The sequence below is a fragment of the Pelobates fuscus genome, chromosome 9 (genome assembly GCF_036172605.1).
Source record: "Pelobates fuscus isolate aPelFus1 chromosome 9, aPelFus1.pri, whole genome shotgun sequence".
Lineage (NCBI taxonomy): Eukaryota > Metazoa > Chordata > Amphibia > Anura > Pelobatidae > Pelobates > Pelobates fuscus.
In genome coordinates, this window is record NC_086325.1 from 80,644,919 (window position 1) to 80,660,228 (window position 15,310).

Sequence of the window (15,310 nt, forward strand, 5' to 3'; positions counted from 1 at the left end):
ATATATACTTTTTAGCAGCCTGGGAGACTGCCTGACAGCTAAGACATTCCCCCTGCTGGCAGCTCCTAGAGTCCTATTGCGGCGATGTGATCATGGTGAGGGTCAAGTTGTCCGGTGCTGCTGCAGTCCCCCCCCTCCCCCGACCATGATATATATATTAATATCAAAATTTACAGTAAAATTACATATATATATATATATATAAACAAACAAATGAAGGGAGCACACTAGGACTCTTCTCAGTGGAAATAAAAGGTATTTACTGTATCAAAAAGTTAATACATCTTCTGTGCAGAGTAAATAATCGACGTTTCGACCCTCCTTGGGTCTTTATCAAGATCTCGTGATCTTGATAAAGACCCAAGGAGGGTCGAAACGTCGATTATTTACTCTGCACAGAAGATGTATTAACTTTTTGATACAGTAAATACCTTTTATTTCCACTGAGAAGAGTCCTAGTGTGCTCCCTTCATTTGTTTGTTTATATTTCTACGCGGGATTGCACCTAGGCAACACAGTCTTATTTTGAGAAGATTGGAGGAGAGTGCCTTGCTTATTTATCTTGGATATATATATATATATATATATATATATATATATATATATATATATATAATATTTTTCATTTAAAAAACATATTTGTACAGTTTTTATTTTTAATTATTTTTTTTATAAAAAAATATATATAGTTATTATATATATTTATTTTATGTGTATATATATATGTATATATATATATATATATATATATATATATACACACGTGTGTTATTTTACACAAAGTGTATTTTTATATTAATATATGTATATATTAATAAAAAATACACTTATTATGACGTTATATATAATATATATATATACATATTATATATAGATATAATATATGTATATATAAATATATAAATATATATCATATATATATATATATATTTTTTTTAATTAATAACTTTTTATTTACCTTTTTTAACTTTTTTAAAACTTTTTTACCAGCAGTTCAGTGTGGACACCTAAATTGCAAAGGGGGACAGTCCCCCTTAGAAGAAGACCAATCGCCAACAGTGGAATGGCAGCTATCGGAGGGAGGGAGGGAGGGTAGGGGTTAATTTTTTTCATTTAATTAATTTATTAATTATTTTTTATTTTATTATTTATTTTACTGAGTGCCTCGACCCCTCAAGGCACTCAGTACAGACAGAGCAGGCTTCCGATGCTCTGCACTGCCGGGCGCCACTTGCAGAAACCCAGAAGTCATCGCTCCGGGGCAGCAATCATTCAGGTGCCCTGCAGTGAGGGGGGTATTTCACAATGCCTCGACATTGAGGCATTGTGCAATACCCATAGAGCAGCTGGAAGCGATCATGATCTTAAGGATCTTTTTTTGTCGTACGTACCTCATACGTCCACGGTCCATAAGGAGTTAATCTAGAACACATTATGGGGATGGATGATATATACTTTGTTTTGTATTTCTTAATTACACTCATGTTGCATATTGGAAAACTATACTTCTCTAAATCTGATTACTTTGCTAACAGTGATGGTTGGATGTTCATGACATTGAGACAATTCATTACCCTATTATCTTTGTAGCAGTTAATAAATATATATATATATATATATATATATATATATATATATATATATATTGTAGCTTTGTAGCTCTACTAGTCCAGTGATGTAGATGTAAAATATTTTATCTGTTTTTTACACACATATATACTGTATATATATATATATATATATATATATATATATATATACACACAAAAAATTACACTGATCAGCCATAACATTAACATCACTGACAGGCAATGAATAACATTAATTATATTGTCAAAATGGCATCTGTCTAGGGGTGGGATATATTAGGCAGCAGGTCAACAGTCAGTTCATGAATTTCATGTAATGGGTGCAGGTAAAATTGACAAACAAAAAGATATGAGTGACTTTGACAAGGGCCAAATAATGATGAGTAGACGATCTGGGGATCTCCAAAATGGAGTGTTCCCAGTATGCAGTGGTTAATACCTCCCAAAAGCAGGAAAAGGAAGGACAACTGGCGAACTGGTGACAGGGCCACGGGCGCCCAACACTCATTGATGCATGTGGGGAGTGAAGGCTTGCCCTTCTGGTCTGATCCCACAAAAGAGTTACTGTATGTCAAATTGCTGAAAAACTTGCCATGATAGAAAGGTGTCAAAACACACAGTGCATCATATTTTGCAGCCTATAGAGCTGCATAGCTGCAGACCGTTCAGAATGCCCATGATAACCCCTGTCCACTGTCAAAGGTACTTTAATGGGGACATGAGCATCCGATCTAGACCATGGAACAATTAAAAAAGGTTGATTGTTCAGATGCATTTCTTTTAGATCAGACCAGTGGTATTCTATGGAAAATGTTCTGCTGCTATATCTTGGGTCAGAGCATTCATGTGGATGTTGCTTTGACATGTACCACCTACCTAGAGATTGTTGCAGACCATGTACGCCCCTTCATGGCAATAATATTCTTTAATAGCAGTGGCCTTATTCAGCTGGATAATGCACCCTGACAAAAAAATGTTAAGGAATGGTTTGAGGAACATGACAAAGTGTTAAAGTTGTCGCCTTGTCCTCCAAATTCCTCAGTTCTCAATCTAATTGAGCATCTGTGGTATGTGTTTGAACAACAAATCCCTCCATGGATGCCCCAACTCACAACTTGCAGAGTTTAAAGGATCTACTGCTAAAGTATTGGTGCCAGATACCACAGGGCACATTTAGAGGACTTTTGGAGTTACTGCCTCAAAGCTTTTTAGGCAGGACTAGGGGAACCTACATAGTATTAGGCAGGTGGTTTTCATGTTGGGGCTGATCAGTGCAGTTATTTATATATTTATGTAATTGTTTAAAAGCTGTAGCTAATCTTAGTAATGGCATGCCATTTATTTTCTCTTTTTGACATACATTGGTGTATGAGGTTGCTTCAATCTACTATGTGCTTTACCAAGGTCATGCAAGATTATTGATTAGAAGTTTTAAAATTATATAGAAGCACTTTGAAGTATTACATTAATAATCCCTTATCCCTGTAATTGTTTAAAAATACAAACTATGGATATCTAATGACTTTATAGATGTCCCTTGTAGTTCAATCTTGCAAGAAGGCTATATGACTCAAAGGCATATTGGCACACCCAGCTAATGTGTGGTGATTGAATACCGGCTGAGCATTGCTCTATCCCGCCATGGTGCTGGTGGAAAAATCTGCATCATATTTGGCTTCCAATGTCCTTTTAAAAGTAAATAAATCAATTGTCTAAGAGCTTACATACTTTGGATGGAAATGGAAGCTTAAGTAATTATGTTACTGTCTAAACCACTTCCGTAGTTTCATTAACTTGTAAATAATTGGTGTTCTCTGATTTTTTGTTTTGTGCTTAGCATTTTTGTTTTTTGTAAAAATGTTTCTTATGGTTATGATCTTTTCTCTTTGGAAAGAGTCTTTGGAAAAAGATATTGTCAAAAAGACAAAATACAAATTCGAGATGAATTAATTTCCAATATTTCTGTGTACCAATTCACAAGCTGGATCGAAGTATGCTTTTGTATCTTTTAGTAGAATGTCACTTTCAAAATGTGTCATGTAGGTTAAGGAAAATGTTGCAAAAATCCCTATATTGTCCCTATATTGCTCAACAACACACTCATCTGCCCCTCCGTTTTCTACATAGTGATGCTGAATGACTAGTCCAGATGTTTCCGAAATGCATTCCAAGCTTACACAGACAAAGAAAATAATAAACCTTCATACTCAGCAATGTTTTTAGAAGTGCTTAGCAAAACAGGTAATATTAAAGCACACAGAAGGACAGGGAAATCTAGTAAAAGCCTGACTATGAAATAAGACAGCACAATGACAGATTCTTCTATGTTACGATAGCCAGCTCAGGTAGAGTATTGCCTTCAGCATTTTTGTTCGCAACCTTCAGATATTTATCATTATATACAAAAGGATTCATTTGTTTCTTTGGATAAAGTAACTGAATATATGAGCATTCACATCATTTGTGTTATTTGATTTTTTTTATACATAAGACATCATGAAATAAACTTTTTTTTTTCTTGTTGTTAATTCTTAAATAAAATACAAGGTTGAATCACGTTTTACATGTTAATAAACTTTACTCTATGCTACTATAATTCAAATCATTTTTACATGCATTGTTATAAAAATGCCTATTTAATGGAGTTCTTATTAAATGCTATTTATGTGCTAAATTATGGTGGCCAGTGATTGAGTGATGTCATTATTATGACAGGTAATGTTTAAAGCAAACATACCAGATTTATTATAATTTCAGATAGTTTAACTTGGTGATTCTCAGTTCATTTTATGTTTCATGAAGAATAAAAATATTGCTTAGAATATGGAAACACATTTGACCATAGAATAAGGGTGTGGGTAATTGCACCGAGATCACATAAATATTGGTGTACAACAACAATTATTGGTAATTGTGGATTATAGTCTATTGACATCTAAAGCTCCCACCTTTGCTCTATAAAAATTGTTTACAAAACAGATTTATAGTAGAAAAGGCAGTATATGGTAAAATTAAAATAAAAATAAAACATTTTACAATGTAAACTAGGCCAAAAAAAAACAAACATATTCATTAAAGCCAGCATTACAGGCATTTCCAGAGAAAATATTTTCTAGTTAACAATAGGATGTTTAGTGTTTTAATGCTTTTTATTTAAACCCTGCCTTTTTGTTACCCATTTATGGTAAATCAACAACTTCGCCAGCCTTCTATATTGAGTGAAAGCATACCTTTATGGGTACAAGCACATGCCACAGAGCAATCCAAACATACTACCTAATACATGCAAAGTCCTGTTCTCCAATGCACTCTGCCAACAGTCACTATATCTGCCACATAAGTAGCACTATATTACTGATATTTCTCTTTATAACAAGTGGCTGCTTCAAGAAGCCTGATGCAAAATTACAAATAAAAAACAAAATCCTCCTACCTCTTAAACCTACTGTAGATATCTGAGATCTGGGGCCAAAGAGCCCACAACTAGAGCTTCAGCCACCAAAGGCACCCTAGCAATGCCTGTGATCATACTCTACAGTGAATGTTCCATTAACTAGAGAGATAGTTATGTCTAATTCAACTTTTCAAATAGTTAAAAGTAAAAAAAAAAAAAAAAGAAAAACATATTTGACTATTTTGTCATGCTGTTTATCATATTGGAATTTGCACCTGAAAAATTTAAATTGAACAAAACCCAAAACATATTTGATTAAAGCCTTTTCTACTCAGTTAATGGAAGCAGCAATTACAAATTCATCCAAAGTCTTTCTCTGCAACCTACAACTATTTAAATATTTGCATAGATATTATAGAGAAAACTAGCTAAAAATACTTAGTAAGGAGACCAATAACATGTGCAATAGTTTGCTCTTTATATCATTGGCCCCTTCAATACTGAGCACTTTTGGATTGAACAAATGTTAGCATAACATTTATTTGAAGTAAGGGATGCATCTCTAACATATACACATATAAAACAGCAATTTTGTGTATAGATTGCTTTGCAGACAAACTTAAAAATTAAAATTATGTAAATATAAAATTTGTATTTTTTAATTATTTGTAGAGTATGGGAAATAAAAAGCTATAGACAGTATACAATGCCCTTTATATTGCAATATTTCACACAGGGTCTAAAATGTTAGTAAAAAAGCAATAATGTATTTTTTTCGCACATACAGTAGGTATGACAAAATATATTAATAAAAATGACCAAATGCCTTGAACAGAATTTAAAAAGAACATCTTCAAATCATATATTTCAAAAAATAGGCATTTAAAACTGCTAAAGCAATCTTTAGCAATTTCTGGACTGCTATTGTAATACTGACAGTGAAAGGGTAGAAATGATTCACCCGTCCCCTCTGTAGAAATTATATAACCAATTGAAGTTTCCTTTACTGTTATTGGTATTACATGGTATTATATTAGTTTCTAGTAGAGAAATGTCCTCACCTACAGGCTGGTAATCATAATTAGAGTATAAATGAGGGTGAGTGAGTCTTTATGGACTAATATTCCTACTTCCAAAATACATGAAAACAATTATTGTTTATACTCATTTTGGGTATTGAATGGAATTAAAATACCATATGGGGCATATGTTTTACCAGAACGAAGCAAACCATTACATCATCAGGAATTTGGTAACATATCTCATATTTCTATTCAATTCACTTTCACTATAATCAATTGAAACTGCCATTCTTCAGTATCCTTCAGTATCTAAGAAGTTTAGAAAAACATCTATTGACCAAAGTTTTGCCTTTGTTTGGTCCTTGATGGATCTACTACAGGTATTTACCCTACCAAAGTTCCTTACTCATTATACTCGGAGGTGTTTATTAATGTTGCCAGCTGTATTTGTTCTATGAGTTACATGTGTCAGCATTTGATATTTTACATTTATATATAAATCAGGATAATTTGCAGAAGTGATAGACATTTGTGATGAATGTGATGGGACACATTGCTATTCATTTTCACTATGCAACAGTTTGCTAGAAAACAGCATACTATAGCATACTGTAGCTAAATCCAGAACTAGTTAAATAGCCATAAACACTGCAAATGATTTATAGCTTTCCCTAGGATGTTTCATTGATTTTTATTTACAACAGTGTATTTTAAATAGTTTGGATCATCTGACATTTGAAAAGAATTAACACACTAGAGGATCTAAGTGTGAAGATCTATTTGCAATAGATAATTCAATACTGGATTTGTATATTTCAGTTACTTAGTCCAAATTGGTATTTAGACAACAATCTAAATATATTGTGCTAAAAATTAAAAGAGTAGGTGATGCACAGACACATCTGGTTTTAAGAGCAGTGTCTATACATTTTTTTTCTTGTGACATTTTTTTCAAATACCCGATGCCTGTTGAACATACATAAAGATAACCTTATGCACTGAAAATATAGTCAACAATATTAAAATTATCTCACGGTGGATTTGAAACATGTCTGTGATTTTTAAACATTTAGAGGTATACGTTAATAATTCATACAGTAAACGGAGAGTTGCTCTTCACACATATTTTGCCAGGTATCCATTTAGGTCTTAAAGGAAAACTCCATGCAACCATGACCACTAGAAACAGTTTGCTATAGAATCTTACTGCTAATAAAAAAAAAAAAAACGAAAAGAGAAGATGCATTTATCGCACAAGTGGCAGTATATAGCAATCATGTGTTGCAGTAGCAAAACACTTAATAAAAGCATCAATCCCTATAGAAGACAATACCGCAAATCGATACCATATAAGATAAAGTAAAATTAAGGGTCAAATTACATCTATCAAGAAAACAATTAATATTTTTTTACATTTAATTAAACTATTAGAGAGGTATTTACTGTTCTTCATCTCATACACATATTGTTTATTCCTGTTCAATGCTGCTACAAAGATGCTGATATTGTTTCTAGCTGCGTTGGTATGCTTTGTGAAGTGGAATTATAAGCAAAATATGATGTGTGTGCTTTAACATCATATATACAGTTTCTGTTTTAATATTAAAAAATATATATATTTTATGGGATGCCGCATTACCATTCTCCCCATCTGACTTCCTTTCATGGTCAGTGTCCGTGAGGGATAGTGCAGAGTTGGCCCGACTTGACATGCATGAGCTATGTTCTGACTTCATCTCTCTCATCCACATCCTCAGGGCACGGTCTGGTGATACAGCTCCTTCTGTCTCTGTATCTACATCAGAACCCATTTCAAGTGGGTAGGGATGCTGAGAAATGCCATGTAGGTTGGTCTGGTAGCCAGAGCACAAGATTTGCGGTGTCTCACAGAATTCCATCTCTGAAAAAAATATGGACTATGGTAAAGCCATGAATGCAAACCTAAACAGAATCCATTCTTTATATTATCATGTAGGAGTAGACTAATACTAATGGTATATAATACAATGGCATAAAGCATATTGGTTCATTTTATGACAACATTTTAGTATCCAGCTTAATAAAGTACAATATTTATTAATGTCCTTCCTTTCATTTGTGCCTTAAAATATTAAAATATATTGCAATATTCCATGTTGTTTATAATACATAAATATAAAGAAATAGAGTATGTTAATTTTATTTGTAGAAATGCAATAGAGAAACAAGGTACATGCCTACTGGGTATATCACGCAAAATATAGAGGATAAAAATAGAAAATAATATCTTTGAATAAATGTCAGTCAGAAATTGAATGGTTATATCATCTACGTAAAAAAACAATAAAAAAACACAATGTATGGACCTCATAATATGTAAATAATTACTGTATGCTAGTGAGGAGTTTGTTATATACAGATTTGTAGAGAACTTGGAATTTGTGTTATAAATTTGATATGTGTCTGATAATTCCTTTATTAGATTTCTTTCCTCTTGTTTTTATACACCTGATACACCTTGAATACCAGAAACAATGTATCATGATACAATTCTTCACCTTGAGTATTATTTGTAATATAGGTAACTGGTTTAAAAAAGTTTTTTTAAAAAGCAAGCAACACTCATCATCCATGAAGTTTAGGGAAGTTCAAAATGTATTTGACAATTCTCCTTGAAAGCTATGGTTTCAACTTGTAATGGATCTCACCTGGGAAACCATACATATATATAACACGCACATTCTGTCAATAAGATTAACATTTTATATCCATTATCCATAATATAGTTCACTTCTAATTGTAGGATACAATGACTTTCAGCTTAGAATTGTACTTACATGGAAAATAATTTCTCACTGCAGACTCTCAACATGCATTTAATCCCAATTGTGTTCAGGATTTTGTTCACGCATTGCATACTGGTTTGTAAGGTCACCAATAGCGTATATTCTGCAGCATAATAATGTTTGCCAACCCCATCAATATCTACCTTAAGACTGTGAATCATCTCTTATTCTGTGTAAATTGAAAACCACTTTGAAAACAAAATACCATACAAGTTGTTTTTTTTATAAAGAATAGTGGGTAATAATGGATAGATTTAAACGCCATTTAGTCGTTTTCTGTGCCCAAAGTAACCTAGTTGGATATGCATTGTTTCTCACTTGTAAATATAGGTATTTATTTAGAAATATATTTATAAACAATGGTTTGGCTATATTAAATTAACATTTAGAATTCACGATTAATTGTGGATGATGATATTTGTATGTAGCCAATAACTTGAACTCCATGCCAATACCCTACTAAATCCCATTTTGCACTACAATAGGGGCCTTTCAAGAGTCTAATCCATCCAATAAGCCTTCCTTATTTCTTCTTTGATCCCCTCTTTGTTTTTCTCTTCTCTTCCTTTTTTTCCTTAATTTTTTTTTATAACATGTTTGTTGTTTTAGACCTTATCAAACCAAAAACGTGTTCTGTAAAATAAAAATTCCTGATGGTCATCAAAGTCTGCCAATGCAGTTGTATTTATTATTTGTATTACTGTTTGTATTTTTAAGGGAAATAAAGAAAGTCATTGGTATGGGTGGAAGCCAGGGGAGTAACTAGTTTACCCTATTTGTTAAATCAATTTCCTTCATCTGTTGGTCATGAGTGGGAGCCGAAGGAGGACACTAGCCACCCATTAATACAATCAAAGTCCCATTTAATAGCGTTCCCAGCTAATGTCCATTTGTAGGGGCAGGATGGTACACTGTGACTAGTCTACCCCATTCATTAATTTTGTGCCCCCACCTCATACTCATTGGTAGAGGACTTGGGGAGAACTTTGCCAGCTACCCCCTGTTAGCAACTGATTAGCAATAACTACACGGAACACTGACCTAATGTGGCCTTTTATTGTGGCCAGCCTAAGGCACACCTTTGTAATAATCATGCTCTCTAATCAGCATCGTGATATGACACACCTGTGAGATGGATGGATTTTCTTGGCAAAGGAGAAGTGCTCACTGACACAGATTTAGACAGATTTGTGAACAATATGTTAGAGAAATAGGCCTTTTGCGTACATAGAAAAAGTCTTAGATCTTTGAGTTCAGCTCATGAAAAATGGGAGCAAAAACAAAAGTGCTACATTTATAAATTTGTTCAGTGTAGTTTTTAATGACAGTAAGTAGCTGTTGTCTGTAGACTGTTTAGTAGACATGCCTCCACCAGCAACATGTGGGTTTTGAACATAAGCGAGGCATTAACCCCTTAAGGACACATGACGTGTGACATGTCATGATTCCCTTTTATTCCAGAAGTTTGGTCCTTAAGGGGTTAAACTCTCATATTCCTATGGGGGTTCATATTGACCTCCACAGTTTTTTTTAATGACTAACAATTCAGCAGAGTAGAAGAGTTTTTAAACTGTTCTATTTTGACTCAAATTTTAACCCCGGTGTTAACATTTAACCATTTTTGTAAATGTTTGCATTCATGATTTAATCTATAGTTTAAATTGATTGGCAGCCAATAGTTAATTCTTTCTTGCAGAAATGTGCACGCATTCAGCATTTCCGCTGTCTCTACTTTTCACCCTTTATAACTCTTCAATCTTTCTCTCCACGGCAGTCACAGTTTTTGCTGCTAATGGCATCTCAGTATCTCAGCAGTCTTTCAAACAGCACATTATGAACAGACTGACTTCATAAAAGTGATTTTGTGCCTCTGTGTTGTGCTTAATAAAGGAAGATGCAAATCTGTGTTCATCACAAAGTAATCTAAGTACCAACCTGAAGTCCCTGTACATGTCTCATTGTGAAATGTCTGAGAGTCTGATTAGTTTAATTTCTATTTATTACTAATTTTGTTTTATAAAGGTTTTATGTTCTTTGTTTATATGTTAGTAAAACAAAGCTTGTAATTAGCAGTACAATTTGCAACACACTACACCTGCTATGAACCACTTAACCAGTGCTTATTTTTGGGTTATATTGCCTGATCTCTTAACTATTTACCAAGACTGGTAGGAACTAAGAATTTTCTAATTATTAATGAATAAAAGGCATTATATACTGTAGGTGTCCATTCAGTTAACCGGAGACAGTAAACATGGCTACCATTTTTTCTAAAACACTATATAAAAACAGTTTAAGAAAAACAATGGTTAAACATAAAATAAATAATGCGTATTTTTTTATATTAAAAAAACAGTTTAATATGGAAATTTAATATAACTATTTGACAATCCACAGAATGCCTATGGAATTTGCAGTGTACGGGTTAGAGGACATTTTGCACATCCCCACGTTTTAGGCATGCATGTACATATACTGTAACGTGTAACATGGATGTAAAATCACAGGTGTCCAATATACTTCACATTATGTGCAAGCATGCACTGTGACACCATCATACTTTTTATTGGAGAGCTCTGATTGGGGGAATTGTTTATTCACTTCCTGGATGTTGGCAATAGTGCTGATCATGGTAATTGGCCCTCCAAAAATAAAAACATACAGAATCTATTTGTTTTATTTAAAAAAAATTAAAAAAATTGCATATGTTTTTATTATATTATTTGCATAATGCATTCGATTGCTGGATCAACTCTGGCATTGAACGCCACTTTAGAGGAGAAAAGTCACTTCTGTAGAATTTACACAGCTAAATAAAACATTAGAAATTACCTAATACTAGTGTTAACCTTTTTAGCATATGATGCTCCTTTTTTAAATGTAGCAAATAACATCATAATTCAGTCCAGACAAGTTCAAAGGCAGGGCAAACATTGCAAAAGAAGCAGCGAAATAAAAACATTGTTTAACTTTTCCTCTTTTCTGTATGTTTTTATTTCTCTATATTGTCTGCCATGCGCAAAGGACAGAGCTTATAAAAGTGATTGACAAGGATCCGTGAGGGAGAGCCCATTTGCAAGAAAAACAGGGGTGTGGATTAGTACATTTAATTGTATTAGTCACCTCATAAATACAATAGATTAGTTAAATACAGAAATAGCTAAACATAATATTAAAACTCCAGGGAAATGAATATAAAATGCCCTGGGAAGTCCCATTTAAGAAGTCTAAAGAATGGAGTTTTATCAAGCAGAAAACAAATAAATGTATTTAACGTGCTGTATCTGTTAATATTCATTGTAATATTTGAGATGACTAAAATTAACATATGTAGTTTGGTGATGCAGTAGTCATACTAGGAATGAGCTGTACAGATATTGAAACATTTTATGGGTTATGTCGAGTATTAAGAAAAACTAGGGAACCGAGTCCAAGAAAATGAATTACAAGCAGTTTACAACCAAAATAGTGACACTGTAAAATTATGGCAGAGTTCAACATAGAAAGCAAATGAGACAGTAAAAATGAACAGCTATACAGTTCTTGTTTGCTTTCTGTACTAAATTGGTCCGTGCTGTCTTTGTTACATATTTCTCAGAGAAATCTGAGCCATTCCAACAACAATATATAAAAAAAAAAAATATACTAAAGCAATGCAGGTTTGCAAAAATATGTCTAGCTCTCTATATAACTTTGAAATAGTTCCTCTTTTTTGAATTATACTGAAAAAAAGGCCAAACTGAAAGCTTTACTTAAAATAACAAATAAAAGGTCTAAGGTTTGTTCTTCATAAAGGCATTTGAAAATCAGCATGATTGATCATAGGGGTGTTTATCAAAGGACTGTAAAGATACTTGTTTATAGGTATTATTTATCAATGCACTGTCCATTACCAAACTACATTTTAAAGGACTGCCTATTATAAACACCCCACCTCTGAATCTGCCCTGTGCAATAGCCCTCTCCACCACCACACCCAAGGCTCAGGTCAATGGAATATGCTCAGCTAAAGCTAGTTTATACCTTATGTTTGTGTGACTTTTGTGTGGTTTTATCAGAGTCTGTACAGATGTTTAAAAAGCAACTGGATGAATACTTGCAAAAACATAATATTCAAATATATAATTTTTAAATTGTGGGGTAACAGCTTCTCGATCGAAGGATAAACATGTCTGCAATTCTGGGGTCAACAAGGATTTTTTGAGGAGAAATGTATTTAGTTTAGGGCTTCTTTTATTTTGAGAGATTCACTACAGTAATTTCCTGACTAAATATGAACAAATGAAAGAAGGATACGATTTCTTCTGACATATATAAACAAATTAAATAATTTGCTATATGTCCCTAAGATATAAACTTACGTATGTTTCTGTGTTATACATATTAACATGATAATATGCTTTGATATATTGCTTGACCTATTGTAACCTTTAAAATATTACATGTTATAATATCTTGATTAATAAAAAAAAATTGATTGGAAAAAAAAAGGATTTTTTCCCCTAGTTCGTTGCAAAACTGGAAGTGGTTGAAACTGTTTTTCCTTTTTGTTTCCTTCATTTGGATCAACAGTAAAAAACATATGTGATAAAGGCACATGATGGACACGTCTCTTTTCAGCCTGTGTAACTATGTAACTTGTTATCTATGAATAATCTACCATTTATGAGTTAACACATAAATTGTACCTTTTATATCATTCCTATTAAGCCTAAGATACATACCATAGACTTCTAATGCTTTATAACATATATAATTTGCCACCTTAGACTATTAGAACTACATGCGGATCTCCAAATACAACACCATACTATAAATAAGGGTATAGCTAGAGCGGATATAATTACTCACATCTAGGGCCATCATTCTAAGGCTTTTTTTTTTATTCAATGACAAACATATTTCTCAAACATATTTTTGTGTTCAATGGCAAACAACTTACTCATGTCCACTATTCCTATAGGTAAGCGGAAAGCAAAGTCAGTGATAGTGTTTCAAAAATGTATGTCATGTTTCGGAAAGAGGAAAAAGGGCTGTTAAGCCAGTTTTGTTTGTAATGGCATAAAACAGGCGCTAAAATGATTGACAGTATTAATTTATGTAATGCTTACTGGGTTTGGCTTCTTGTGGTGAATATAATAAACAACTTTTACCTATCTGTGTTTTGATTTGCAATGTTTGAGGAGGTTTCTCTGTGAAACAAGACGTCTGGAAAGAAGATAGACCGCAAAATCTTGAGTTGTTGAATGATAGATTAAAATTGGTAGTGGAGCACAGGTGAATATTGAAAAGTTAATTCAATTCATGTTGACTGGGCATCATGGATTTTGAATAAGGTAGAGTAGGATAAATGTGGCTTTGTCAGATTAGTCATCAGTTAGATTTATTGACTGATGGATTGAAGAAGTGTTAAACATAATGGAAATCTCTGTTTATTATGTTTATTTTTTTCTGGTTATACATGAGCAACGCCCTACACTGTAAGGGTAAGCCTTCTGTCTAGCGCTGCACTATTCCACTGTGTGTAAGTTAAGAGGATTATTATCTAAACTTAGTTTTCACTCAAAGTGGTGTCTATGTATATAATGGAAATCTATCTTAAGAAGGACTCTGTGGAAGCTAGAGATAGCTAGAGAAGTAGATTCCTCAGGTCATAAGATATATAGCCATTATTAGCTGGCTACACAAGTAGGTACTTGTACTGTAATGATCCAGTTTGACAGTGTATAGGGAGTATATAAAATCCTTTCTGGATTTTTACTGGTAATAGAAATGATTTCATCTGTATATTTTAACAGAATTAATCCAGAGACTCAATATAGTATTTATTGGTCATGTATGTATTAAAATATGTTACTGTAATATTCTAGGTATCCAACATGCAGTATGTTTTGTGTGCACTGTATTAAAGGGACACAATAGTTTACAAAGCGATCTTTAGCTTAATAAAGCAAGTTTGGTGTATAAATGATGCCTCTGCAGTCTCACTACTCAATTTTCTGCCATCTAGGAATTAAATCACATTGTTTATGCAACCCTAGCCACACCTCCCATGTGTGTAACTCACACAGCCTTCCTAAACACTTCCTATAAGGATAGATCTAATGTTGAAACTTCCTTTATCGTACACTCTGTTAAATTCAGAACTTATCTCCCGTTCTACTAATAGCCTTCTAGACTCTGCAGGAACCTCCTGTGTGTGATTAAAGTTCAATTTACAGAGCAGGAGATAAAAACGCCTAAAGCAAGTTTAACATCTGATTGAAAATGAAACAATTTTTTTTTTTAATACAAAATGTGTCAGTCACAGCAAGGGGAGCATTGGCTAGGGCTGCATATCAGAAACCAAAGTGATTTAACTAAGAAATAGCAGATAATTGAGCAGTGAAATTGCAGAAGCATAAACTAGACTGATTAGTTCATGTTCAAAGACCTCCTAGGAAAGCATTGAGTTAATGCTTTCCTGTGGGGAAGGCCTAA

General features: G+C 33.2%; 1 protein-coding gene across 1 annotated transcript in view; it reads right to left on the reverse strand.

Annotated features, from left to right (window-relative positions):
• Positions 1–15,310, reverse strand: part of TENM1 (teneurin transmembrane protein 1) — a 642,971-nt gene that overhangs the window by 453,170 nt on the left and 174,491 nt on the right. The window contains exon 3 of the mRNA XM_063432113.1: positions 7,645–7,905. Coding sequence (XP_063288183.1) covers positions 7,645–7,905 — 261 coding nt within the window. The remainder of the gene's footprint in view (positions 1–7,644; positions 7,906–15,310) is intronic.